Raw genomic sequence first — 26,080 nt, forward strand, 5'->3', positions numbered from 1 at the left:
AGTGGAAAACATTTAAACATAGTGCATAGTGCATAGTGGAAAACATTTAAACTTGTTTTCCACTTTATAGAGAAAACCTCATTGTTCAAAAGAAAACCTGAAAATAAAAATATCCCACTTTCCCCAAGGTCGACTTCTCTTTACTTCAAAAGGTTACTATACACACAATAACCTTTTTTTTCCAAGCAATGTATGTTTTTTAACATGAACCATACATAGAAAATGTGGCAAAAGCTAAGTTAAACCATGTTGTTTTGAGATGAACATGCACACTTATTGTAACACACTACATCTACTGTACATAGCGACAGGTCTTGCCATAGTCTGTAGACATTGGTGGTCTGACTTTTAACACGCTGTGATTAGACACTTCATAAAATACAGCTGGTGGTGTTAGCATTCTCTGGCTGAGTAACTGTGCCAAGACTTAAAATGTGATAAATCTGTTGGAGCATGAACCATTTTGAAAAAATATATATATAAAAAAGTTTTATTCATTTAAAGGGGAAGCTTTCTACATCATTTGATAATGGTGTCTAAATCCACATATTGTTTCCCATCCACTTCACAAGGATTCACTGTTTTGTGTTGGTCAGATGAAATACCCTGATATTTGTGGTTGCAACGTTGCAAGACATGAAAAAGTGTATTAAAACTTTTGCTTTGAACTGTAGATTGAGTGGACGATGTAAAAGCGAGCTTTCAGGACTGAGACTGGAATGAGATCATGAAAACTCTACTGCAATAATTAAAATGAAGAGAGGACACCTTGTTTCCCAGCGGCCACTCATACAGTCACTAAAACTGGCAGGGACGCAGCAGTAGTAATGAGGGTGAAATCCTCCGAGGGATTTAGCAGCCATCGTCACACATTGTTATCCGTATGATCAGCGTTTTATTCTCAGAACTGGTCCCACTGGGAAAAACTGAAAAGAAATGTGGACAAATCTTTTGTTGTTTCAGGTGAACAAAAAGCTCTCTCTGGCTGGTTGTTCATTGTTTCCTGCTCCACTCCCACCCTGCCAGGCTTTCAGTACTCATGTGGTTGTGTCTTCCTGTCAAACAGGACTTGTCACTGCTATGCAGTCGGACCTGTTCCTCTCACCTGTCTCTGCACTGGTTTCACATTTATCACAAAACAATGCAAACAAAGATCTGCAACCATTAAAGGAATTGCACAGGTGATATTTAGAAAGGAATATCCATAGTATTTACTCCTCTGCTGCATTTTGTGTGTCTACCTCTGTTGGTGCTCATAGTTTTTGTTTTTTTTAAGGTTTTACTACAGCTTAAGTGCTAATGTGCCAGTGTGACAGATTTTTCAGAGGGATAAAGGATTTTAGAAAACTGACCCAGACGTGTGGCTCAAACTAAAAGCCCCTTTAGACACTAACAGTAGTATAATTTCTCACTGTAGTGTGAGGGAAACATTTTAAAAAAGCCTGTTTTCACATGGATGCTAATGAACTACATAAAATATAAACCATCAAATTAAAGAAGCATGTTTTGTTCTTACCAGTGGATCATTATAGCGAAAGCTGTTAAAGCTTGAATGGAAGGCATGCTGAAAGCTTGGTAGAGTTCATCTGTACACTTTTATTTTAGATGCACCAGACGTCTAAAATATAAACCAATATAAATTGGTTAATTTGAAATTTTATTCTTTTTGAGCCCCAACTGATTCAAACCTCTGATTTAGGTTCAATTGATTCAACCAGGAAGTTTGCTTCTAATAGGAAATGAGATGGCCGTCTCTTAAAAGACAATGCGATAGCTTAAAAAAAGAAAGAATAGCCTTCTCAGTAGTCAGCGGGAAACTTTATAGCAATCAAACATTTTTAGAACCGCTGGGCAGCTTTTTGCATTTTTCCACTGGCATTTTGATTACTTTGTTGAGGAGCTCCAGATATTTACATCTGCCATCACCCTAAACCCCCTACCAGGAGATTTATTATTTCTTGTCAGAAGAAACATATTGGTAAAATTATTAAATTATTAAAATTTAATTTTCCAGGGGTATGAATAAATTTCATTGTCTTTTCATGTCCAAGTCTTAAATGTCCAACCCAAGCCCACTTATATAAAGTGGCTTAAACTTAATTGAACAACCCTAACAACCCAGGACCACAAAGGCTCCAGATCAACTAGAAGGCGTCGAAAAGATCTTTTTAGCATCAAGTTGGACTGAGTGCATGCCAAATATGAAAAAAAAAAAAATCTCTGCTGCACAATCTATTCTCTAGCTTGACTGGAGTTTGGAGCTTCCCTCATAGAGGGATCAAATTTCTCCTAGAGAAATGTTGTTTTGTTTTGTTTTTTAAAGACAAAGTAAGGATTCAGTTATTTGGCTCAATGACAAAACAAATGATTAGAAGTCTCGAGGTGAAGGCATGCAGATTTCTTTGGCTTACTTTGTGTATATGAGTAATGCAATACAAAGTGCTTTGCAAACAATGAAGGACAGGAGATAAAATACAACAAATACATCAAAACATGAGCAAAGCATCAGATAACAGCAGAAAAATAAAATTAAGACATGATAGAAATGATAAAGCTCTGTGTGACCTTTATGGCTAAGCTGCAGTCCTTTTGCAAACACTGATTCACTGCAGTGATTTAAAGACTGGTGTAATGTGATCCATTTTTCTGATTTTGGGCACTTTTAAAGAGTGGAAGCTGTTCCTTCATTGTTTTATGGAGACCTGAATAGATACCATTACACTAATCTAAGTTGTTACAAATGAAAGTATGTTGTTTTTTTTTCTGTTTCCTGTTGGACACAAAATGTTAAAGTAGCCATCTGGTTATTGATAGACTTCATATGCTTGTTAAAATTTAGATCTGAGTCTTCTATTATTGCTTGCTCTGTGGTGTTTAATCTATCAGAGTTTATTTATGTTCTGGTTTCTGACCTTTCCATTTTTGGGAAGAAATTTATGACTTTTATGACTTCAATGAAACAATAAAGCTATCAAACCTAATTGCGGTGTAGCAGTTGTTGGGCTTGGTGTCCGCATAATCATACTGATGGACTATTTTGCTGCCTGTTGTACTGGTGCATTGCAAAAAGCAGATTAAATGGTGGAGGAAGACGACTTTCAAAGTCCTGGACGTTATGGACAAAGTGCAGATGTTCCACCAGGATAATGATCCTAAAGATAGTTTGGAGTGGATAACACTGAAATCCACACCTCTACTCTACTAAACATATATGCTGAAATGCAAGCTCAGTGCCAGGAAGCCACTGCGGTTGCACAATATTAGGGAATATAAAATTTTGATATATTTTTATATTGTGGTGGTGAATGAGCTTCATCCACATTTTCCTCAATTCTTTCTGTTTTTCATTATCACTAGAGCTTCTGATTGTTTACCATTTTTATCACTAAGATCTGTATCATATGTGGGCCAGATGCATCCAAATGGACAAGTATTTTAACTTGTTTGAGTTTGAAATCATATCACCTTGATCATTATAACCTACCAAATATAGTGTCCAAGCTGTCCTTTGCTTTGGCGATGTTGCACAGTGATGTTGCGATGACAGTTGCAATGCTTTAGATTGTGCAGCTCTTAACAAAAACCACCCAGGTTACATGAACCCTATGAATTCTTCCAAAAAGAGTGATCTGGTATGAAACTGTTACAGTTCATGGTGACCAAGACATTAAAGCAAATATAAGTGGTGAATTTATATATTTGAGCCTGAATCCATAACTTAGACCCTTTGTGGATTACAGAAGATCCTCAATGACTTTAAGCTAAAAATAATTAAAATTGTATTTTTTTTCTTATAGTCCAACCCCCAGAGGAACATTTTCAATAAATCAGTTAAACTCCCAAAATTGACGTTTGCATAAATGAGTATATGAAACCTTAATTGTAAGTTTCCATTTCTTATATAGAGACTTTAAACATACAGCAAAAATCTTCAGCTATGGTTCAAGTGAGTATAAATTGTCAATGGCCAAACGTTATTTCTCCTAGTGGGGGATTTTTGCTAGTTTAAATTTAGAGTTTTCTCAGTTTCTTCTTTTGCACATGATCTCTCTCAATCTTTTGCCGGATGCCAGGCACCAATCAGCTGTGCTGCTTCTTTTCTGATGGGTCCAACGCTTCTGGCAGTGATGATCGTCATGCTTCCCTGCCTCCTGAGAGAGCACAAACAGCCATACAGGGCCTATCCTCTGTAGAAGTGATAAATTCTCCCCCTTTCTTTCTAAACGTGTGACATCAACTCCTTTATTTCTCTAAATCAATATTTGCTGAGGAATAAACACCTCCAGCATGCAGATTAAACACACGGGAGAGAAAGGGAAAGAGAGATGACTCCAGCCAAACCAGATTTGGCCGTCGGATCTCTGCCTCTAGCTCTTGTCCGAGGCTGCTTATTTTTCTGTGCTGCTTCTGTTTAGGCTCGCCAGCATCGCCATAGTAACAGCCACAGAGTGACGAGGCTGGCCGGCTGCATTTGGCACCGTTTAAAATGAAGTGGGTGCACGTAGCGCCCTGAGGGGGCAGTTCTGAGATCAGAGAAAGATGCTTTGAAGCTGCATTTTGGCAACAAAAGAATGAGAAACCGTGAATAAAGTTTCATCAATTTGTCAGGAGAAAGACACATGAAGCGGCACAAGTTAATGAAACAAAGAGGAGAGAAAGCTGATGAGTGGAAGAGGGCAGAGGAGCAGGGCTGGGTGTGCATGTGGGGTTTCCACCGTTATCTCCCAGCTCGCCTTGTTTCTATAAGCCAGGTCTGAATGGGCCGAATTAGCAGCTGCCCCCAGTTGAAAGAATAAAGGTGACTCAGCTGGTTTACTGCGCGGACAGCATTTCTTTCATTCCTCCCCTCCTCTGGAATGCTTTCCCTTATCTCTCTCTGAGTCAGTCTGGACTTCGCTCTGTTGTTTCTCCATTTGTTTCCTCTCCCTTATTCAACCTCAAGTTATTTAAGGGTGCCTAGTTAGTTCTGTGAAGCAACAATATTACAATTAGCTATTGGGATTCTGATGCGTAAAACTAAGCATAGACATATTGTAATTTTCTTAAATTTTCTAAATTTGGTAGCAAGCGAACAACGAACAAGCTGTGTGTTGAGGGTGTTAGTCTGCTGGGAAACAATGCTACCATAATTAATATGTGGTGGTCCCACAACTTTTACACCATTAGCTCAAGTTTTTTGTTACCATAGAGATTTTAAATTGGCAAATTTATTTTTCTTACAAGTAAGAGTAAAGTGAGGCAGCTTTATGCCAGCCATCAGGCAACAGGTGGGGGAGGGGAAGCAATATGGTACTAATATGCTTCAAACAGTCCTGTCGGTCAGTAGATTATCTCTGGGATACAAAGGACTTTAAAATTTACCCAAAATATTCCCTAATACCACTGACTTCCTACTTTGAATGCATAAAACTCTGTGATTTATAATAGAGGTGTAGAAAAAACACAATTGCTTTGTTGTGAAAATAAAATCTGTTTCACAAAGAATACAGCCAGAGTCAAGATGTTAGGCACTGTCAAACCTACAGTTGGTAACTACTACTAACATAGCTTCCTTTTGACGTTAAGATAAAGAGATATTTATTAGTTCTTACGAAAAAATGGATCTGATCATGTCTAGTTCAAAATGTAGCTAATGATCAGAACTCAAGAAGCTTTTCTGATGAGATGTGAAACGTTTTCAAGCAAACTGGTTAACACTGGAAAGAGATTCTTTAAAAAAACAGTTTGTTTATATAAACTTACAGTTTTTTAAAAAGCGTAACAAGCACTTAGAAATTAGGTGAGGATAAAAAACGTAATATATGTTCAAGATAAATCAGTAAACCTAATTGCATCACTATGCCGCTAACAGTTATCTTAAATAAGAACTAATTATTAATGCAGTGACAGTACAGAGTGACACAGAGAGGTTAAACAGTTATGAATATACAACTAAATGAGAGAATTCCTGTTCTGTAAAATATAAAATATCGGTTTAATGTTATGAGGACAATTTCATTGTAGTGCATTTAGATCATTATGACTGAACCACTTCATAAAATCCACAACATTCCAGTTTCCAATACTTTGGGGTAGAACTTGTTGTAAATCATCATAATACAAATGGTTTATGACCACTTATTCATTCAGTGATTAATAAAATTTATTGGAACTACTAAAGTTTCTCTTTGTGTCAGACATTTCTACTTCATAAAAACAAGATCAATGCAAAGAGCAATTAATTACCAACCCTTCAAATAATTACATATTTGGGGTCTAGTATTTGGTTGTTAATAACTTCAAATGGAAGAGTGCCTTTGTTTTAAAAATCCTGCTCATACACTGCATGCTGTCTTTTACCAGAGATTTACTGATGCTGCATCGTCTCTAAATACCAAGAGGGTGATTTGACTGCTTTTCCTTTAGCAGCCAGGAGTTATGTCTACATCGGCTCGTCTAATTCACATGCTCTGCAGGAGACATCATCGCTTATCCTGCTGGAGACTGACAGCATCAAGCTGCTACCAGGAGCTGACTACTTCCACTCCACTGACAGATTCCCAGGAGCTCACTGAGCATAAACTGGGGTACACAGTTTCAGAAAACAAAAATGTACAGAGACAGAAGCTGCGTACACATCATAGCAACATAAACATGCACTTCTGTCACCTACTCAATCAATAATTCATATTTTATATAGTTCTGGGTTGACAACACATCATTGTATGTCAACTATTGGCTTTTAACTAGAGGTTAACATAAATACTTTTGACCTTTTAAGCTGGCATCTTTCATAGCAAAGTGGGAATGAGAATATATATTTTGAACTTAGAACCTTTTTAATATGTCTCTGAGATGAATTTTCTGAATAGAAGGAATCATGAAGTAAATCCACCACACAACAATAATTAGGTAAGATTGGAATCACACTTGCAAGAATAGACTTTTTAGCTCAAGTTCATGCATAACCCCTCCCCCCCAGTGAAATAACTGAGCAAATAGGACTGCATGATGTAATGAAAACATGTAATTTTAACACTACTGCTGAACATGGCAATAACAATATTTTTTTATGTTTGTTCCTTCATCATGTCCCACCTTTTGTTGTAAACTTCAGCATCCCCACCACTGAAAGTATACTTGCATGTTAGTCGAGTTCAATTTTGACAAGTTCAAAGGAAAAATGTTGGATCTCGACATCTTGATTGTTTCCATCTGTTGGTTCTGCACAAGGTTGCTGCAGTTCACCGGCTGAAGAAGCCAAAACTCACAGACAGAGCTGGTGCAGGCTGGTGCAAAATGTTAGACTGCCACGAATGTGTCTCCGCTCATTTTTTGCCGAAGATGTTTATGTACTTCTATGCTGAAAGGAATATGGATACATAAGTTTCACCATGAAGCCCCTGCTGTAAGGCTGGTGCAAAATGTTAAACCTGAGGACTGACAACCAGCAGGGGCCTTACAAAGAGCGCCATGGACTTATGTGTGAAATGTCTTGGTTGAAAAAGTTACGTTGAGCATAAACAGGAAATTGCATTTCCCACTATTTTTACTCAGTGTTGCTTGGCACAGGTAAAAAACACTTCAAGATTTCTTGAAGACCAGTCCTGTACAATTGTGTGTGGCTTTTAGGCTGTGGTGGCAGTGATAGTGTAAAATGAGGTGTGATCATTGATAAAATCAGCCCTATTTAGTTTCCATTGTCTGTAAACCTCTGGATTTTAATCAAGTGAATTTTGGTATTGCAATGGACTCTGGCCTGAACCTTTAAAACTCATAAAGACACTTACAAAGTTAGTCTCCTACCACCTAAAGAACATTTCCTAAATAAAAAGTCAAATGTCTCAACAAAATCTTGAGAAACACATCCCTGCAATTATCTTTAGTCGCATTGATTACTGCAATAGTGTCTTCACAGGTCTCCCTGAAAAGTCAGACAGCTTTCACTGATCCAAACCGCTGCTGCTCCTGTTTACACTAAAACTAAGAAAATAAAGGACATCACGCTGGTTCTTAAGGCCTTACAAACAAACTTGCCTATCCATGTTAAGGCTGCTAGATATTACTAAATCACGGAGTGGCAATTTGCCTTAAATCAAAAAATTTCCTTCTCCGTTTCTCATTAATTAGCTTCAGCATTTTGGTTTTGATCATTTGTGCCAGGTGAAAACAGTATTGGAGACTCCATCCAGTAGGCTGATTATTGTCATATTAAGTTGTTTTTTTTTGCTGGATACACCCTGGACAGGTCACCAATCTATCACAGGGACTACATAAGCAAGTTAATGTTATCTTCCAAACAGCTATTTGTAGAGTTTTTGATATAATGTGGACCCTCAGAATGTGTATATTTAGGGATGTATACAAAGATGAACCTGTGTGGATTAGGAAAAATTCAAAACAAAACTCTCGAGTCAAGAGTTTTGTGTAAAATTACTGAATTACTGAATCACTCAAGTGCAAAAAAGTAAAATTTTGCGTTTCAGATATTACTGCTGACATGGATTGTTAACAAGCATCAATACTTTCATTGGTGAATGTTGTGCTTTTCATTTGCCAATTATAATTTTCTGGGATGATACCTTTGTGCCAAGATGTTATAACATATACTAAATGGCAGCCATGTTTTCTGCAGGGATAATTGCTGGACACGCTCAGCCTGCTGGAAGTTGCTTAATGTTTGTAAGTACATTAAGGCCGGATTTGTCCATTTCATGGTTTATTGTTGTCATGTAATGCTATCTGGGACTGCCTGTATCCTACACCATGGTTTTCCAGTTTATTATTATTATTATTATTGGCAAATCTTCTCAGACTCTTATGGTTTGAGTGTAGGTGAGTTGAATTTTGCCTCCTAAATATCAGATTTGCCCTTGTTGGATTAAAACGAACATCATCAGCTTCATCATCATCATCTTATTTGGATCTTTTTTTGTTTTCCCGTTTTTAGCCAAAGCAATAAATATAATTCCTTCTGCTTTGTGGCAAAGAAAGTTAGTGAAATGAGGTGAGAAGTGTTGATCAGTGTTGTGGCATTCAAGTTATTAATAAGTACTCAGTCCCGGATGCTTGTGAGTGAGCGGGCAGCATTTTTTCTGAATGTGTAAGGATGACTCAGAGCTGCGACTGGCAGAAAGGTGAATGTGTGATGCCTTCTGAGCCAACATGTTGATTGGAAATGTGGTTTGGGATGATAACAGATTCTGTATCTTTTTGTTTGGCCACCGTTTATTTTATCTCTTATTCGCTCTTGTTTAATATGGAAGACGTTCCAAATTTGTTGTCATTAAGGACTTAAGAGCAATGACAGGGTTGTCTCTGTGGTTTGAAAGCTATTACACTTTATGGCTAATAGGCTGTAATTTCCATTAGTGACATCCAAAGTTTATTAACCAAAGTCTGGATGCAGCAGGTTTAAATGAGTAACTTTACTATTGTTTAAGGAAACTCGGACACATAATTTTAATTAGGTTCACTTTTTTGTTTTCTCTTTGCACATAGATATTTTCTAAGAATCCATTAAAAGTTGATTTTTTGACTGAAATCTGCACCCAATTAGTTATAGATCAAGCTTTTTATCTCCAGATGAAGGATCTCATCTTATATGTTCTTTCCAGCTACACAAACTACTTTCTTCTTCCTTTTCTCTGTTGCATCGATTTCCGATCTTTTAGACCAACCCTGTGAGATGGGGATGGATGCTCAGGAGCAGTCCACATAACTGTGTGTGCTTCGGGAAATCAGCGGGGCTTTGATACTAGCATATGTTTTCATGTAGGAATTGGAGTGCAGAGATATCCAGAGGGAATCTGAGCTCCCACCAGCAGACAGACAAAGGCTGCATCTGGGGCAAAAAACATTTCCCCTGGCTGGGCTGGAGAAATATTTGACTCCTCAAACCGCTCAGAGCACAGATTCATGGGGAATTCAGAGTTGGAGAATAAGAAATCATTTCAACTCATTGAGAAGTTCATGTTAGCCTTCCAACCTAACATCATCTGGCCCTTGAAGATGGCTGCTGACGGTTGGTATGTTGCCTGATGCAATGGGTGACAGTTTGCAGAAGTGGGATACTATGAGGACTTTTGGGGTGTGTCAATAACTACTTTTTACATAAAGATTTTTCCTTTTATTTTAAAAGTTGCTTTTTATAATCATTGGTCTTTTTAAATTCTGTGTAACATTGAAATTAGAAGAAGATGGGTAAAAAGTTGTGGAAACATGGAGGAAAGCAGAGGAAATGGCTATTAGATGCAGTTGCTAGTTGAAGTTGTTTTATAAATAAAGGTTAAAATTTTATTTTATTTTGTTCAGAGGCTGTTGCACTTCACCTGAATAAGACGTTTAGTGTTGCTGTGTTTTCTTGAAATCCTCTTTTGTTGCGCTTAATATTGTACAAATAAATCCCGGAAAATGTAAAAATTTTTTCTGTCAAAACACTTTGAGCCACATATCAAAGCGAGCATGAGGTCAAATCTAAAACTGAAGGGAAGCTTGGGAACAGCCAGATGTGTTTCTTGGTCCTTGTGCCTTTTTACCTGGGTACGTATTTAAGCTAGTCATACTTGGAGAAGTTTATGCAGATGCAAAGAAGAAGCTTATTGTTCAAAATTAATGCAGCAATGATTGGATTCTGTCCAAACAAAAGAACAGTCTTGTCAAAGTTAGATTGTCGTTTTTCTGTGGACACGGTTCAAGACGAATAGAAAAGGTCTCAGTTCCCCAGAGAGGGAGGACAAGACGAGTTCTTGGTACCTTGGTGTGTCTGTGCTGAGTCACACAGAAGGTTTTAGTAGGACACTTTAGTGTCTGTTGTCCAAGTTTCCAAGTTACAAAACACCCTGAATAATGAGTTTCAAAGGTCACATGTGGAGTAGTAAACCATAGTGAATGTCTACCTCCAAAAAGTCACACCATCATTTTTACCCATCAAATTTAGCTAACTTTTAAATCCTATCTGTTATCACTGAAAATTTCATTTTCATTGACATCTTATAAAACACTATATTTAGTATTTTTATTGCACCTAGAAAATGGCTGATGACTGAAATTGGACGATTTTCTTCTTGACTGTTGCTAATCGGAGATTGGCCAGGTGATTGATCAAATATTGCTGTCAGGTTGCACTGACGACACCGTTTGATGAAGTTTGATGAAGTTTTATTACTGAGTGAAGATGACTCAAATTTAGCTATTTTAGGTATCAGTGACTTTTAAAAAAATGAAGTTAGGTATACCTTGGAGAAGCTATGTTCTTTGCCTTTGTAGCCATGGCTTGACACTGGAACAGCGTTGGTGAAATAACATAAATGTATCAGTCTATTGCTGTTTTCATTTTTTGGGATTTGCATTGTTATTTTATTTCTTGATATGTTTGAAGTATCTCCTACTTGTTCTGTCCAGTGCAACTATTTTTTATTTTATTTCAGTGGACATTAGCACAATACTGTAGGTATTAAAACCATCTTCTACAGCTACTGGTTAAGAACAGATTTTTTTTAAAACCCATGTCAGCATGGTTGTCCTGCCTGCAAATATTTGTCTCTCTATTTACTCAATAGAAATTGCAGACCCTTACCTTAACTCTGGAATTTCCTAAATGCTGCCAGCATTTGCAAATTTAATGTCACATAACAGAATCAGGCTGAAGGTTTAAAAGGATAAAGATAAGCAAGTACTCTGTAATCCTTTCAGCTGCTCTGGTATCTGCTGGAGTCAACTTCAGGTAAATCGCTCCTACCTAAAAATGATGGGCATTAAAACAGAAACTATACTGAATTGCAGTCGTCTTCACAGTATGAGTGTGCGGTATCTCACAGCCACAGAGGACTGTTTAGACATTATTACTTGGAGGACATGTCTCAAATGTTATGCACTCACTGCATATTTCGCCAGGTGGCTGGACTATAACTGTCCCTTATTAGCCAAACCAGATTTGGTTTTATTGCTAAAACTGAAAGTGTGGTGGGGACATTATGTCATGGTAACTAAGGAAACACATCTGAAAAATGTGGGTTTTATGATAACCAGCAATACTGAAATTGCAATTCTGAACAATAGCACACTTGCATATTTTCCTGATATTGTGTAGCTATAGTAATTAATCAAAACTGCAAACGTACAAAGTGAGTAAAATTAGTAGTTCCCATTAAAGCAGAAGGGATTCCTCCATTGAAAATATTCATATTTTTAAGTAACTTCTAACTACTGCTTCCTCGGGAACTTTGATACTTGTTCCTGTATAAATGACTTCCACACTGAAGAGCGTTGTTCTTGGACCTGTTGGTAGGTATGATAACAGATAACAGATAGGATTTAAAAATTAGCTCAATTTGATGGGTAAAAATTATGGTGTGACTTTTTGGAGGTAGACATTCACTATGGTTTACTACTCCACATGTGACCTTTGAGTGAAAAGAAGATTTTTCTGAGCAACCAGGCAGCAGTTATGGCTGGTCAATCTTAAAATCAACAGATTCTGTCTGCTTCTCTATTCATCTAAGATTATCGGCCTCAATTATTTATTTAATGCTAAATTTGTGAGAGGACAAGATTTGGAAGTGAGGCATTTTCCTTTTTCTAATTTTGAGAAAACAAAGGTAATATAGACAGAATGCTAGCTTCTGGATTTGTATAGATAAAAAGAATGACATTGACTTGCCTGTATTTGTGCATTTGCATTCAACAGCATTGTCTTGCAAGCTTGAGTTCACCATCTAATGTCTCCTACAGTGATTGTTTCCTTAATGTGCAACTTCTCTACCTTTCTGCCTACAGGCAACCAGTGCGTCAGAGAATCCTTCCAGTTTACCCAGCACACAGCAGCCTCGGGGTCGCCACAGCTTTGTCCAAGAACACTTTCAGGCTCAGTACAGGTGAGTGTTGCTGAGATAAACAGCAGGGAGATACATCTACATTAGCATCAGTATTGACTGGTTTTAGTCATTTTTTGTAACATTCTGGTTATGATCCCATATGTACAACTGCGCCAAAATTAGCAACCCAGGTTTATTTCCATCGTGTTGCTGTTTGTGTGTATGTTTTGGGAGGGAAAAGAGAGTGGTTGGCCATGTGGTGTTTGTTTGGGCATGTGGCTGTAATAATGATACAGTATAGGATTAGGAGTATAGGATTGGGTGTTTAGCTGAGGCAGAGAAGCAATTTCAGCTGTATGGTCTTTTTTCTGGTGTTGAAAGGAAAAATCTATATCAATTATAGTTGGTTGTTGACCATAACAGCATTCATATCGGTGGATCCCTAATACATGTGTTCAAACACTCCAGAACTTCTTGTAGACATGCTCCTTGTTTTTTTTACTTGTTATATTTTGAGAATAATATCAAACAGAATGTTGCTTCGCCTCTGCAGCCTGTAGGTGTTTCTGGCAAAAGAATGGAAAGTGAGAATAAGGAGGACTACTTTTAAAACTTGGATATCTCATGAATTATTCAGGGTGCTTGCTGTGTACTGTAGATAAGGTGTTAGGGTTGATTTTTTTTTTAGTAAGCGTAGGGCAGTACATGCCATTAGAGAGTATATCTATTCAGACATAGTGGGAATGGATGAAAATAGGTCAGACAGACCTATGGAGGACCATGGGATTTATCTACAGCTCCGGCTCTCCTTGCTTCACTTGCAGTACATAGTCAGCTGCCTTCATCTATGGAGAATTTAGCTTCATCCTTGAGGATAAGGATTTCCGTTAACCTTTTTTTAATGAGTTGCAAATTTTAAGTTCTAATTCACAGGAAGTTTAGTTTGTCATTTAAATTAGATGTGCATTTCTCTTCTTTTATGCAAGAGGGATAAGCAGTTTTAGAAAAGGGAGGGAAGGATAGGTATTATGTATTTTCAAGGCACAAATTGCCATTTATAACACAATCAAGTAACTTGTTACCTTTGGTTATTAAAATGCTGTGTATATAAAAAATAACTTGAAAGATATGTAACTTTACAGTTTTATGCCTTGAAATTGGGCTTCCATTTCTTTAAGAAGCTACTGCTCTTTCTGACACTCCGCCTTCAGCACGTCATCACAACAATCTCCATTATACTGTCTACAACCATTCTTGGGAGTGTTGGACTGAGAAGTAGTTTTTATGATGAGCTTAGCAGACTTGCAGTTCCACCAGACATTTGCTAACTGCTGGGTGCCACTAGTCTGGAGGAGCTGAGTGGAAATAGGTGTGGGGGAGGAAAACTCTGAGGCGGAAGCTCGGCTGATGACTGCAGCTTTAAGGAGGAGCTTTTTGGAAATAGGCAGTGTTTTATGAGAGAAAGTGCTTGAGCATCCCGGAGACTCAAGGATTTCTCAAACAGGCATGAAAGAACTAAAAAACTCCATGTATGTTTTTGATGACGTAATAACATTGTAACATGAAATAAAGCTTAAAAAAGTTGATTTTATATTATACTCCCCCCTTAATTTGTCCAGTAATCTCTAGTTTAGTGCTACTTTCTGCTGTTTTTGTGGCTCTGCCTGTCTTCTAATGGATCTTACATGAGTATACTTACCAGTGGGCACCACAGGTCACTTGTGCTTTATGCAACAATGTATCTGCCTGGTAGGCTGTAAGACATGTTTTTATAGTACAGCTTCACATGGTCCATTTTACAAAGGAGTAAGTGATGTAAGCCAAAGACAGTTTTGCACCCGCTTGCCGTCATGGATCCCGCGTTCTGCACTATGCTTTTTGTAATATCATGGATGTTTTTGATCCTCTCCCGCCTAGAACACAATGTTCAAAAGTTCACCTTAAATGACGTGGATCAAACAGACATAACATAGTAAGGATTTGAGTCTAAAGATGCACCCAAAAGTGGTCTTGAGATCTGAGTATTCCAGTTTATCTGTAAAACACATTTAAAAACAACTACAACTTTGACCAAAGTCCTATACAGAAATGACAACAAAGTACAAAACGACAAACTAATCAACAATCCCTCACCTACAACTCCATGTCTCATACTGTATTGAAAACCAGTGAGGAAAGATACGTTTTTAAATAAGATTTAAAACCATCAAGAGTTGGATTGATGTGTAGGTTCAGTTTATTCCACAGTTGCAACATTAAATGCTTGATTTCCTCTGTACTGAACTGCTGTACAGCTGAACAAGTTTGTTTTTTAAACGTAAAACTTGAGTCAAATATAAAAATTTCTAAGGTGTGGCTTAACTAAACGTTAGCACTCTGATTATGACTTGGTCCAAGCAAACTGTAATCACTTTAATTATGATCGTTGAATTTAAGTTGAGGGTGCTGTTAGCATATGAATGAAAAAACACAAATATTTTTTCTTAAATTTAAGTCAAAAGACAATATATAAAACAATTATCAGCGAGCAGTCGATTTAAAAACTCAAACAATGAATCTTTCTTCGGTGGGGAAGCTTTTACTGAGGGCTGAAGACTATTTTTAGTATTACGGAGATATTTAAAAGCAAATAAAAGGAAGAAAAAAGGCATAAAACACTAAAAAAAACATTTTTAAAAGCAGATTTTTTTCATAGAGCATATCCAAGATATTTGAAAGACAATGGAGTTTGGGAAGTAAAAATATCTTAGCACAATGCTTCTTGTCATGCTTGTGGACGGCACTTGTAACGCAGTCAATTAGCTGCTTTTATTTCCCTTGGTGCCAATTGGCTGTAACAGCCAATTAGCACCAAGAAAGACCATGGTTAAGAAAAACCAGAGATAAGAAAGACCATGGTTAAGAAAAACCAGAGATAAGAAAGACCATGGTGAGACTGTTTCCACTGTGTGCATTAATACATATTAAAGTAAATGTTGTTTTTGAGCTATTAAAATAGAGGATCTAGCAGTATGATGTGGTCCCTAATGCCCACAAACACCAGGTGTCCATCGTACATCTGTTCAGGTGGTTTTCAGCACAGTCAATCAAAATACCAAAATCAGTGCATTCAGGCAAATGGATGTTACTAAGATGAATAGCTGGTGTTAAGCATTAAAATGTGGAATAAAAGGGACTTAAGTAACAAGAAAGTGACATTCTTGCTGGGGCCAGATGGGTTAGTCTGGGTGTTTCAGAAATGTCTGGCCAGGAATTTTATCCACAACCTCTTCTCTGAGAATGATTTGAAAAAGAGAAAATATCCATTGTGTACCAGCTGTGTGGGCAAAAAGGCAGGCAGAAAAACACATGAGGTGCTACTCGTATCTGGTAAAAACAGAGCATGTGCTATAATTCACACAGGATCACTAAAGTTGGACAATAATAGACGGAGAAGGTGTTGCCTGGTCCAGTGAGTCTCAATTTCAGCGATGATCCATCCTGTCTTGTGTCAACACTTCAGGCTGGTGGAGGTGGTGTAATTCACAACCTATCTGAGTATTATTGCTGACCATGTGTACAGCCAGCAGCTACCCAGAGACCTGAACACATCAGATCAAAGTTGTCCCAAATTTATCTTCTTTGAGGTTTCCACTTTTTCTCTGTAATGGACTGTGATGGAGCATGCTGAATTTGAAAGATCACATATTAGTTTTCAAAGCTCTGATCGATGCATCTCTATGGAAGTAAACAGCATTTCCTGTTCAAAACACATCAATGTTTCAGGGTTTTACAGAAGAGAAAATCTCACCAGATAAATAGCAATGACTATGCAGTTAGTCTGTCACCCTGGAGAATATTTCCTGTCGTGTTTGGTCTATCTCACACATGTTGACTTTCAGCTGATTAACCTGTTAGCCAATCAAGAAAAAGGTCAGACTCTGGCACAACTATGATGTTTATGATAGCTGTGTTAGGTTAACCAACCTTTGTTTCCTGTGATTATCCATTTCCCTGTCTGCTCAATCATGGATCGAATGTCTGGGGATGGCCCATATCCCTGTAGAGCGTAAATACCCATGATGCTCTCAGACTGGCTAATTGAAAAGACTCGCACTAAGCCTATTCTTTGGGGAGTTTACAGAGTGTTAAAGTAAGAGTGAAGATTATCTTGAGTGTCATCTTTTTTTCCCTCTTTGTGTTTTCTCTTTGGTTTTCCTCGCTATACTACACATGCCTGAGTGCTTGAGACATAACTGGAATATAGCAGCTGAGAATTCATTTGCTCATCCCAATAATAGTGAATTTTCATATAAATGTCTTGTCCTTGCCTTCCACAAACACTTAAAAATGTATTGCTCTGTCTTTGTTCTATTTCTTGTCTCTGACACACACACCGCCTCTCTGATCTTTTTACATCCTCACTAGAAACAATTTCGGCTATATTTAGAGATACTGAAGGGCTCCTCTTCATGCTTTTACTATTTGTCTTTTGGAGCAAGCAAGGTAATGGTTCCTCCTTTCAGAAGAGTAGCAGTAATTGGATTCCGTAGGGCATGCAGTCACACAGATCTTTAATCACTGCTCAGTGAGGACCACAATTCACTTAATGCACTGGTTGAAATATTCACTTTTTAAAAAATATTTAAAGCTAAAAGTATAAGAATATTCTAAAAAAGTTCAATATTTCACCTGTTGTACAAATTCTTTACAGATATAGTGACATACTCCAAGCCTTTATTTCTTATAATTGTTATGTTTATGACTTACGGATAATGAAAAGCCAAAATTCCTTCTCAAAAAATTAGTATATTGTGAAAAGGTAAAGATTGGAAATTCAAGTTACACCCTAATCAGCAAACTGACCAAACATATGTTAAGGTATCTTGAGCAGACTGGCTGTTTCCAAGTTTATTTATAGAAAGTTGAGTGAAAGAAAAAACTGTGGAAGCATGGAAAAGATGCATCAGAAACAAGAAATTAGAGGTAGATAAGTACTGTTTAATTTTTTATGTGGTAATCAGTTCTGGAGAAAGAAGGGAGAGGCATATGATCCCTATTGACTAAAGTCTTGAATGAAGTTTCCACAGTTGGTGGTGATTTTTGGTACCATGTAATCTGTTGAAAATTTTAGACTGTGTTTTCTAAAACCCACAGTCAACGCAACCATCTTCCAGGAAAATTTAGAGGGCTTCATGCTTCCTTGAGTTAAAAAGCCTTGTGGAGATGCTGATTTCATTTTTCAGCAGGACTTGGCACCTTTTCACAACCAAAGGTACTAAAAGGTGATTCAGTGATCATGGTGTTCTTGTGCTTGAGTGAATAGTGAAGATTACATATTATATATTCTTATTTGAAGGTATATAATGTGTGTATACAGTGAATATTTTTTTAAAATTTAAACAGAACTCTTTCAATGGATCCAGTTAAATATTTTAATATGAAACAGACATTTGTGTTTTGGATCAATGTGAGATTGTCACGGGAACAATTCAACTCTTATAGTTATAATAAAAATATATATAAGTAAAATTATTTATCTCCTTTTATCCAGTAAAAAATGGTCCCAATCTCTCCTCCTGCTGCTAATAAAACATTAAGTAATACTATTGTTATTTTGACTTGATACAAAGAGTGTATTGACAACCATTCTTTTTAAAATCACAAAACTCTTTCATCCATTAATGACACTAGTTTTCCTTCAGTTAATTAAAATCAAAAGAAAAGACAAAATTCTGCTACACCTGCCAATTTTATAGTTGGTGTTTATGGGACTTGGAGAAGGGATTTAAAAAAAACAGTCTTGCACTTTATTGTATGTTTGGCTATGGAGTGTACAAATGCTCATAACAAAATTTTACTGTAATAGTTATTATTACAATAGCAATTGGATTATTGTAGTGATGTGATGTTCTACTCTTTAATGAATAAAACTGGGGGTCTAACAAGCTGATAATTAATCTACCAGCCAGCCACTTGCTTAAAGGGCAACACACATGGGCAGACATGTTTTTTAATTAAGAAACCCACACCAGTGGTGTGTGGTTGAGGGCTGGTGGTGTAAGGCGCATCATTTATCCATCTTTTTTTAAACCTGTTCTGTTCATTATGTTGATACTTTTGATGCAACAAACCGCGGCTGGAGCGCAATCAAAGTCAGAGCACTTTAGCAAGACATGTCAACAATACCATCTGTTACTGACTTTACTGATACGGATTCCATTTAGCAGACATGCTACTTGTAGCTTAGAGAACGTTACTATAACTGCGCTCCTTTAGTTTCAATCCATTTTCAGGGAGTTAAATTAAACTTCCTTGTAAGAGAACCATGTAAATCAACCAACACTGTGTGCAAACAGGTGAAGGATTGTCCAAATTTTGGCAGTTTGGCACTTTACTCCGACTCATTAAAGGAACATCAAACTGCAGGAACAATGTGAGAACATTTTAGTAGATTTGAAACCATTAAAACATTGAATATTTGTATTGCAGTTTTTATTTGTAAAAATGCTTGATTCTTTTACTTGTCTTTAAAAAAAAATTTGAATGAAGTTGTGTGAAGTTATCAATAAAACAATCAAGCCCAAAATTATTCATTCCCATGGCAGATTTAGATTTGAATTGATCTTTTAATTTTACCAACATGTTGACTGGAAGTATTAATGATTTGATTGGTCCAGCCAGACTCCTGATTTTAATTTGGAAGAAAATTTGTGGAAAGAATTAAACATGAGGGAGATCACATCCTCCTACTACAGGTTGGAGAGCTATTACCAACAATATCTTCACAGTCTCACTTCAAAAAGCTCGAACCAACCCTTTAAGCCCATCATCTCTCTCCCCACATGATCACAGTGTAAGTTTTTTCAGTGAATCCTTTGTGTTGGTTTGTTTCAGGCTCAGAGGAATAAGCTTCCTGGCGGCTCCCGCTCGGTTAATGAGTAATGGATATTTTAAATGTTTGGGAATTTGTTTCCTGCTCTTGGTTTCATCCAGCCTCCCGAAGTGCACATATGCATATTCATATCCATTTTTCTTATCTCATTACTCTGAGCTGGCTGCAGTGTGCTGAGTGCAAAGCTTCTTTTAAAGTCATCTTTTCAACAGGGAGTTACTTTGCATCTAAAGGCTAACAGAACCATTCTTCCAATCTCAACATGATTGATCGCATTGGATGCTGTTTTGCTCCCTGCATTTTTAAAGATTTTTGTTTATATCCGCCTTGCTCTCTTGCCTTCCCCTCTCCTTCTGCGTACAACACTTACTCAGTCTCGCTCTCTTCCTCCTTCTTCCCTCTTGATTCTTTTAATATCTCACAGAGACGCTCCTCAAAGGAGTTTGGTTGAGTTGGTTGATCTGAATAAATGTTTGTGATTAGAGCCTGGGACCGTCTTGTGGTTTGGGCTGCTTACGTGGGAGTTTTGTGCTGCAGACACTCCATTGTACCCCTGTGTTTTTAAATGAGTCTTTGTCAAAACCTTCCTCCTGTCTCCGTCTGTCACTCTCTTCTGTTTGCAGTATTTATTTTTAATGGCAGAAGAGACAGTGGGAAAGCTCAATCTCAGTCTCTCTCTAGGCAAATCAGTTGAAGTTTTTTGTTTTTTCTACAGTGCAGTTTATTTAGATGTAGATTTGATGGGGAAGTCTTACATAATATTACATATACTTGAATGGTAAATAACAAATTGTTATGCTATTCACATTCTTAGAACTCCTCTAAACTAAAATACACAAGCAAACAAAACAGTGGCAAAAAGTAACAGACTAATCATGAATATCTTAACATAACTGAACATCTTCAATATCTGATGAACAAAGGGCATTGGAGGATTTTTTTTTCTAAGATGATCTGATGAATATTACTGAGAGACATTTGTCTCTGGATATAGAGATAAATCAAAAACCTTTGGCTGGTTTTATGCATGTGTGAAAAAAAAATAAGTCGTTGAGCTGTAATAGTAAATATGAATTAGTATATTAGATGTTATCACTCTTTTAACTTGGGGCTATTTTTGAGGAAATCCCACTTATTTTATATCTAATCAATTAAATTGATCAAAGATTTGAAGAAATTATTCATTATTAATGTTTTGAAGGTAAAATAAAAACTGGGTAAGATCCATTTTAAAATCAAAACTTTTTCAAGCAGAGTCCCGTATCATGACCAAATTTGTCACTTTGTGACACTTGGAGAGCAATGAAACTTTCCAACACCAAGAAGTTGTCTGAAAGCTGAGTGAATGAGGCAGCAATATTTCATCTTAGCAATATCACCTGTCATTAAATGTTCCAATTTCCAGTCCTGCAAACAGTTAAAACTAAAGTTTGATTGTATTCTGACAAGGGAAGGCTTCACTCCATTTAAATCCCACCAAGACAAACTGCATGTGAAACCTGTCTCTGTAAAAACATTTCTTTGTCAGAAATCAGCCGATCAGCTTCTGGTTAAAGACTAGAGGTGACAGAGCCGTCTTTGTGGCAGAGCCCTGATTTTTAGTATGTCTTGGTATTCAATTTTATTTCTTATGTTATAATTAATAATATAATGCTGTAATTATTATGAAGCACTTTGGTCAGCTCAGGTTGTTGTAAATGTGATATATACATAGACTTTGACTTGACTTGATGTTGCTTTGGAGAGACACTGACTAAGCTGTTGACTTACATCAGACCAGCAACAGTTTGCAGCTGGAATACTCATTCAGTCAGATTGATTATCTTTTTAAGGTCAGAGACAAACATCTTTTAATCAATTTAAGGCATAAATATGCAGCTGTACTTTGGTGCACTCTTGGTGACCTCTGAGGGAAATGTCTGGCTGTTCCAGGATGTTCAGCTAAGTAGCATCCAAGAATGTTTTCAGACACTGACCTTCTACGTTTTGATTTTTGATGCTTTACCACCTGCAGAGGTTTCCTTAAAGCTCAGCTTCACAAACATTTACCCTCCTGCTGACACACCAGCTTCCCTTGTTGAAGCAGACTTTGAAGTGGATGCTAGCCAGCGACTGCATGGCGTTACTCTGTGAAAATAGAGTTTTCTTTCTTTTTTATTATTTCTTTTTCATGTGAATAAGAAGGTCATTTTATTGTGGAATGGAGAAGAAGGTTTTTGGTGTAAAAGCACTTTTCACTTAAGCAGATGTAAGAAAAATAACCTCTCAACTGCAAATATAAAAGCATTATAACATTTTCTCCCTTACAAAATATTCTTCTTTACACAAAATGGGATTATTGTACACATAAGAGTGGACAATACATGTAAGAAAAATCACTTATGCTGCACTTTAAGTTTCATATGTTGAGGCAGAAATGCAGTACTCACACAATAATATGTGAAGAGCAAAGCTGTTTAATCATTTTCAAAATCTGTGATCTTGGCCTTTTACAAATATACTCAAACTGAATGATGTGGAATGATGTCATTGCAAAATCCCCAAAAAGTTTAACCTTCTAAGTGTTGATAGGTTCATGCATCTGCTTATATAAAATAAACTTCAATGAGCCAAACAGTATTTAGTAAATCATTTTAATGGCTTTCCACTTAGCATGTGGTTAGAGGGACTGTGGCCAGGACAATGGTTGCTCTTTTGAAAGTGTATGGTTGTTTTTTGTTTTGTCTCTGAGGAAATAAATTTGAAACAATAAATAAAGCTTTAACATTGAGTGGTGTTACTTAGTTGTATTTCAACTGCAACTCCTACTTGCAGATTAAAGTGGTGGAAAGTAAAAATCTGAACAATCTGACAATGATTGAGATTTTGACTGTCTAATAATCTATATGTATGGACTAGTATGATATTATAATGGTATAAAAACCCCTGAATACAAAATAAAACATTTTGATGGTTGCACAGCATTAACACAACAAAACAGCAACAAACAGGACTTCATGTTTTCACACTTTCAGACTTTTCTTTTCTCCAGACCTTTTAGCAGAGTTGATTTCCCCTGACAAGACGTCTTTTCCCAGACTCCGAGAATGAGAATGGAGAGAGTCCTATGGTCTAAAAGCCGGAGACGCATGATTGACTGCCTGAATGATTGAAGAAAAGTAACTTACTGAGCCGTCTCCAAGCACTGACCGTTTTGGAACAACAATGTCTGGTGAAGCGCCAGAATTGGTCCGATTGTGTTTAGATGACAGGATTCCTAAAGGGACCGTTCTGATTTTTGGAAGTGGGATGATATGAGGATGTCCTTTGATATGCTGCAGGTTTTAATAAAGCCAGTTTGTAGAAAGAGACATTATTGTATCTTAACAATGCCTTTTATAGGGAGGATTTTAACCTTTGTTGAGGTTTAGAGTATTGTCAGTATTAATTGGCTCAGACTATTATAATTTTTTGTTTGTTTGCTTCTGTTCCCCATGTCTAAAATCTGCTCTGTCAGGGACTCCATCTGAATGATCATTAGTCTTTTTCGACAAGGAAAGTCTTTGTTTTTTTTACAAACTTTTTGTTATTATAAAATTACTGTTTTTTTAGAGATGCACAGAAGATCATTAAGTTTTATATCTGATTTCAAAATGTGTTATTACAACTTATATACCTTTAACATAATTTAGCTATGATTTTCTTTCATAGCTAGATTAATTGGGTTTTTGGCAAGATCTGGTGAATTTTATGTCAGTGGACCCTTTAAGCATATTTAAGTTCTTTTATTACCTCCTGCACAAGTGTAAAGTAGTTCTTACACTTGCCAAGCTTGAAACATAGCTGAATTAAAAAAAAAAAATCCATTACTTTACTTTTGTTTCCTCGTATTTTTGTTGAATCATTACTATCCTAATTAGGATATTCCTCTGGTTGTGTGAAACAGCTAAGTTTAGAGTGGTTTGGAAAGGCTTGTTGGAATCAGCACGACACTGCATAATGTTTCAAGATGCTTGTGGTGAAGACACTTTTAGTAGTGGTAGTTGGGCATCATCCAGAGCCAGCACAATCATTGAAACAAGCAAAAATGAGACTGAAAATAAAGCGGTTTGCTGTGTGTGTCCAGAAATTGAAATTCTTTCAGTGAACCACTACAGGAAAAATACAACTTGTGTCAGTACATTTGTTCTTATAGACTTTAGTTTGTTTTTTGGTAGCTACAGCATACTGACATAACAAAATTAAGTTCACTTTGAGTGGTTTGATTTTTGCTAAAACCTCATATTGAAGATGGGTCTTTGAAATTCAAAAGATTGCAGATGAGTAATATGACCTTCATCCACCGTGAGATCAAAGTTAATTATAAGGCAAAAGTTCTAACCAATTACTTCAGTTTTGTTTCCACTCATTTGAAGAAAGTTGAGACCATTTACGAAAAACTGAAGGTTAGTTATGATTTTTTTTAGCATTAACAAAATACACTGTTTTTACCATCACATTTTACCTTCAAAATGTTTTTTTTTTTTTTTTTTGCATGACTTTGACTGTAAACATGTTTACTAAATTTCAACTATTTGGTACAGCAAAATTCACAAATGTTGGCTGACAATAAAAATGATTTGTTCTATTATTAATATATCTGTCACGATGGTCTAATCCTATAAACTCTCTAGATTTAAAAAAAGAAAAATTATTTTTAAAACTTATTTAAGCTTCATAATATTGTTTAATGTAGACATAAGAGAGGAATTTTGCTCTTTTGATGTAATAAGAATATTATCATAGCTATGCAGATGACAAACAGCTCTACATTACAGTATTATCAAGTGAGTATGAAGCCATTCAAATGTTGAACAGATGATTAGAACAAATCAATTCATGGATGTGCCTCCACTTTCTTTAACTGAGCAGAAACAAAACCAAAGTAATTATTTTTGCACTTGAGGAGAAAGATCAAAAGTCAGCGCACATCTGCAGTTATTAGTACTAGAAACTACTGATCATGGCTGAAATCTGTGTGTAGAAATGGACTTGAACCTTCAGGGTCACAAAAAGACAATTGCAAAGTTGGCCTTCTAACACCTGAAGAGAATTTTCAGGTTAAGGACTAATGTCCCAACAAGATCTTGAGAATCTCATCATTGTGGTTATCTTTGTCAAATTGATTACTGCAAAAGTCTCTTCAAAGCTGCAACTGATCTAGAACGCTGCTGCTCACTTTCTCACTAAAACTTGGAAGGCAGAGCACATCATCCCAGTTCTAAGGTCCTTACACTGGCTCCCTGTATCTCACAGAATAAATTTTAGAATACTTTTGTTAGTTTATAAGTTACTAAATAGTTTAGCACATAAATATATTACATATTTGTTGTTCAACCTACCAGCTCACTCAGTTCTTCTGGTTCTAGGCTATTCTGCACCCCAGAGTCAGAACCAAACATGCAGACGCAGCAGTCAGTTTCTGTGCTCCTGTACTCTGGAACAAACCTAAAGAAGTCTTAAAAACTGCTAGAAACACAGATTTCCTTTATATGAAGGCATAAACCTATTGTTTAGAGCTGATTGTAATAAATAACTGCTGGAACAAAGACTAAATATAGTCTGGATTGAAGCGTTCTCTTTATTTTAACACTATAATGTGATGTTTCTTTTTTGATTGGTCATTGTGTTATGTTTTTATCATCAACATATAGCCCTGGAAATCATGCTAGGCTTCTTAATAATGGCTTTTGTTCTCTAACCAGAGACAGATGTAAGATTTTGGACTCTTTAGATCTTTATTTGTTGTGATTGATTGAAAAAATTTATAAAATGTTGCGGTGATATACAGTACATTGTATATTTAATAATCATGTGTTAAAGACAACCCAGCATGTCAGTTTATTTTTTTATCTAAAATCTTTCTGATTCTGTTGAACTAGCTGAGCAACCCTTTAAACCGTGTTTTTTGTGTAAGTTCCTTATTTCAGAACTGAAAAAGCTGAAATACAGAATGGAAAAGTTTATTTTTCTTGAACAGACTCTGCCTTATTGCAATTTCTAAAAGAGAGAAATTACTTAATATAGAGTTGAGCCCAAAACTATCCATACCCCTTGTAATTTTTAATTTCAGAATTAGAAGTGGCTAAAGTGGAGACATGCAGATCAGATCTTGGTTAAAAGCAAATATTGATAAAAGCTCTTTGGTGCATCTCTCTTTTTTTTAAAGCTTTTTTTCTTCTTTTGTCAAGATTCCAAATGGTTTTCCTAGCTTCTGCCGCAGACAGTTTACATTTCTTCCTCAGAAACCTTTTGGCTTCCTTCTGCCTGGGAGAACAGTGTCAGGATGTGGAGTCCTTCTGATAGCAACCCACAGGATGGGTTCCTGTCCTCCTGTCAGTCTTCTGCTCTTATCATCTCCCCTTCTGTCAGCTTTAAAACCCTGATGCACCCT

General features: G+C 36.6%; 1 protein-coding gene across 1 annotated transcript in view; it reads left to right on the forward strand.

Moving 5' to 3' along the window:
- usp43a (ubiquitin specific peptidase 43a) overlaps positions 1-26,080 on the forward strand; it is a 123,766-nt gene that overhangs the window by 27,508 nt on the left and 70,178 nt on the right. Inside the window, exon 3 of the mRNA XM_032563339.1 lies at positions 12,757-12,854. Coding sequence (XP_032419230.1) covers positions 12,757-12,854 — 98 coding nt within the window. The remainder of the gene's footprint in view (positions 1-12,756; positions 12,855-26,080) is intronic.

Source organism: Xiphophorus hellerii, chromosome 5, assembly GCF_003331165.1.
Source record: "Xiphophorus hellerii strain 12219 chromosome 5, Xiphophorus_hellerii-4.1, whole genome shotgun sequence".
Classification (NCBI taxonomy): domain Eukaryota; kingdom Metazoa; phylum Chordata; class Actinopteri; order Cyprinodontiformes; family Poeciliidae; genus Xiphophorus; species Xiphophorus hellerii.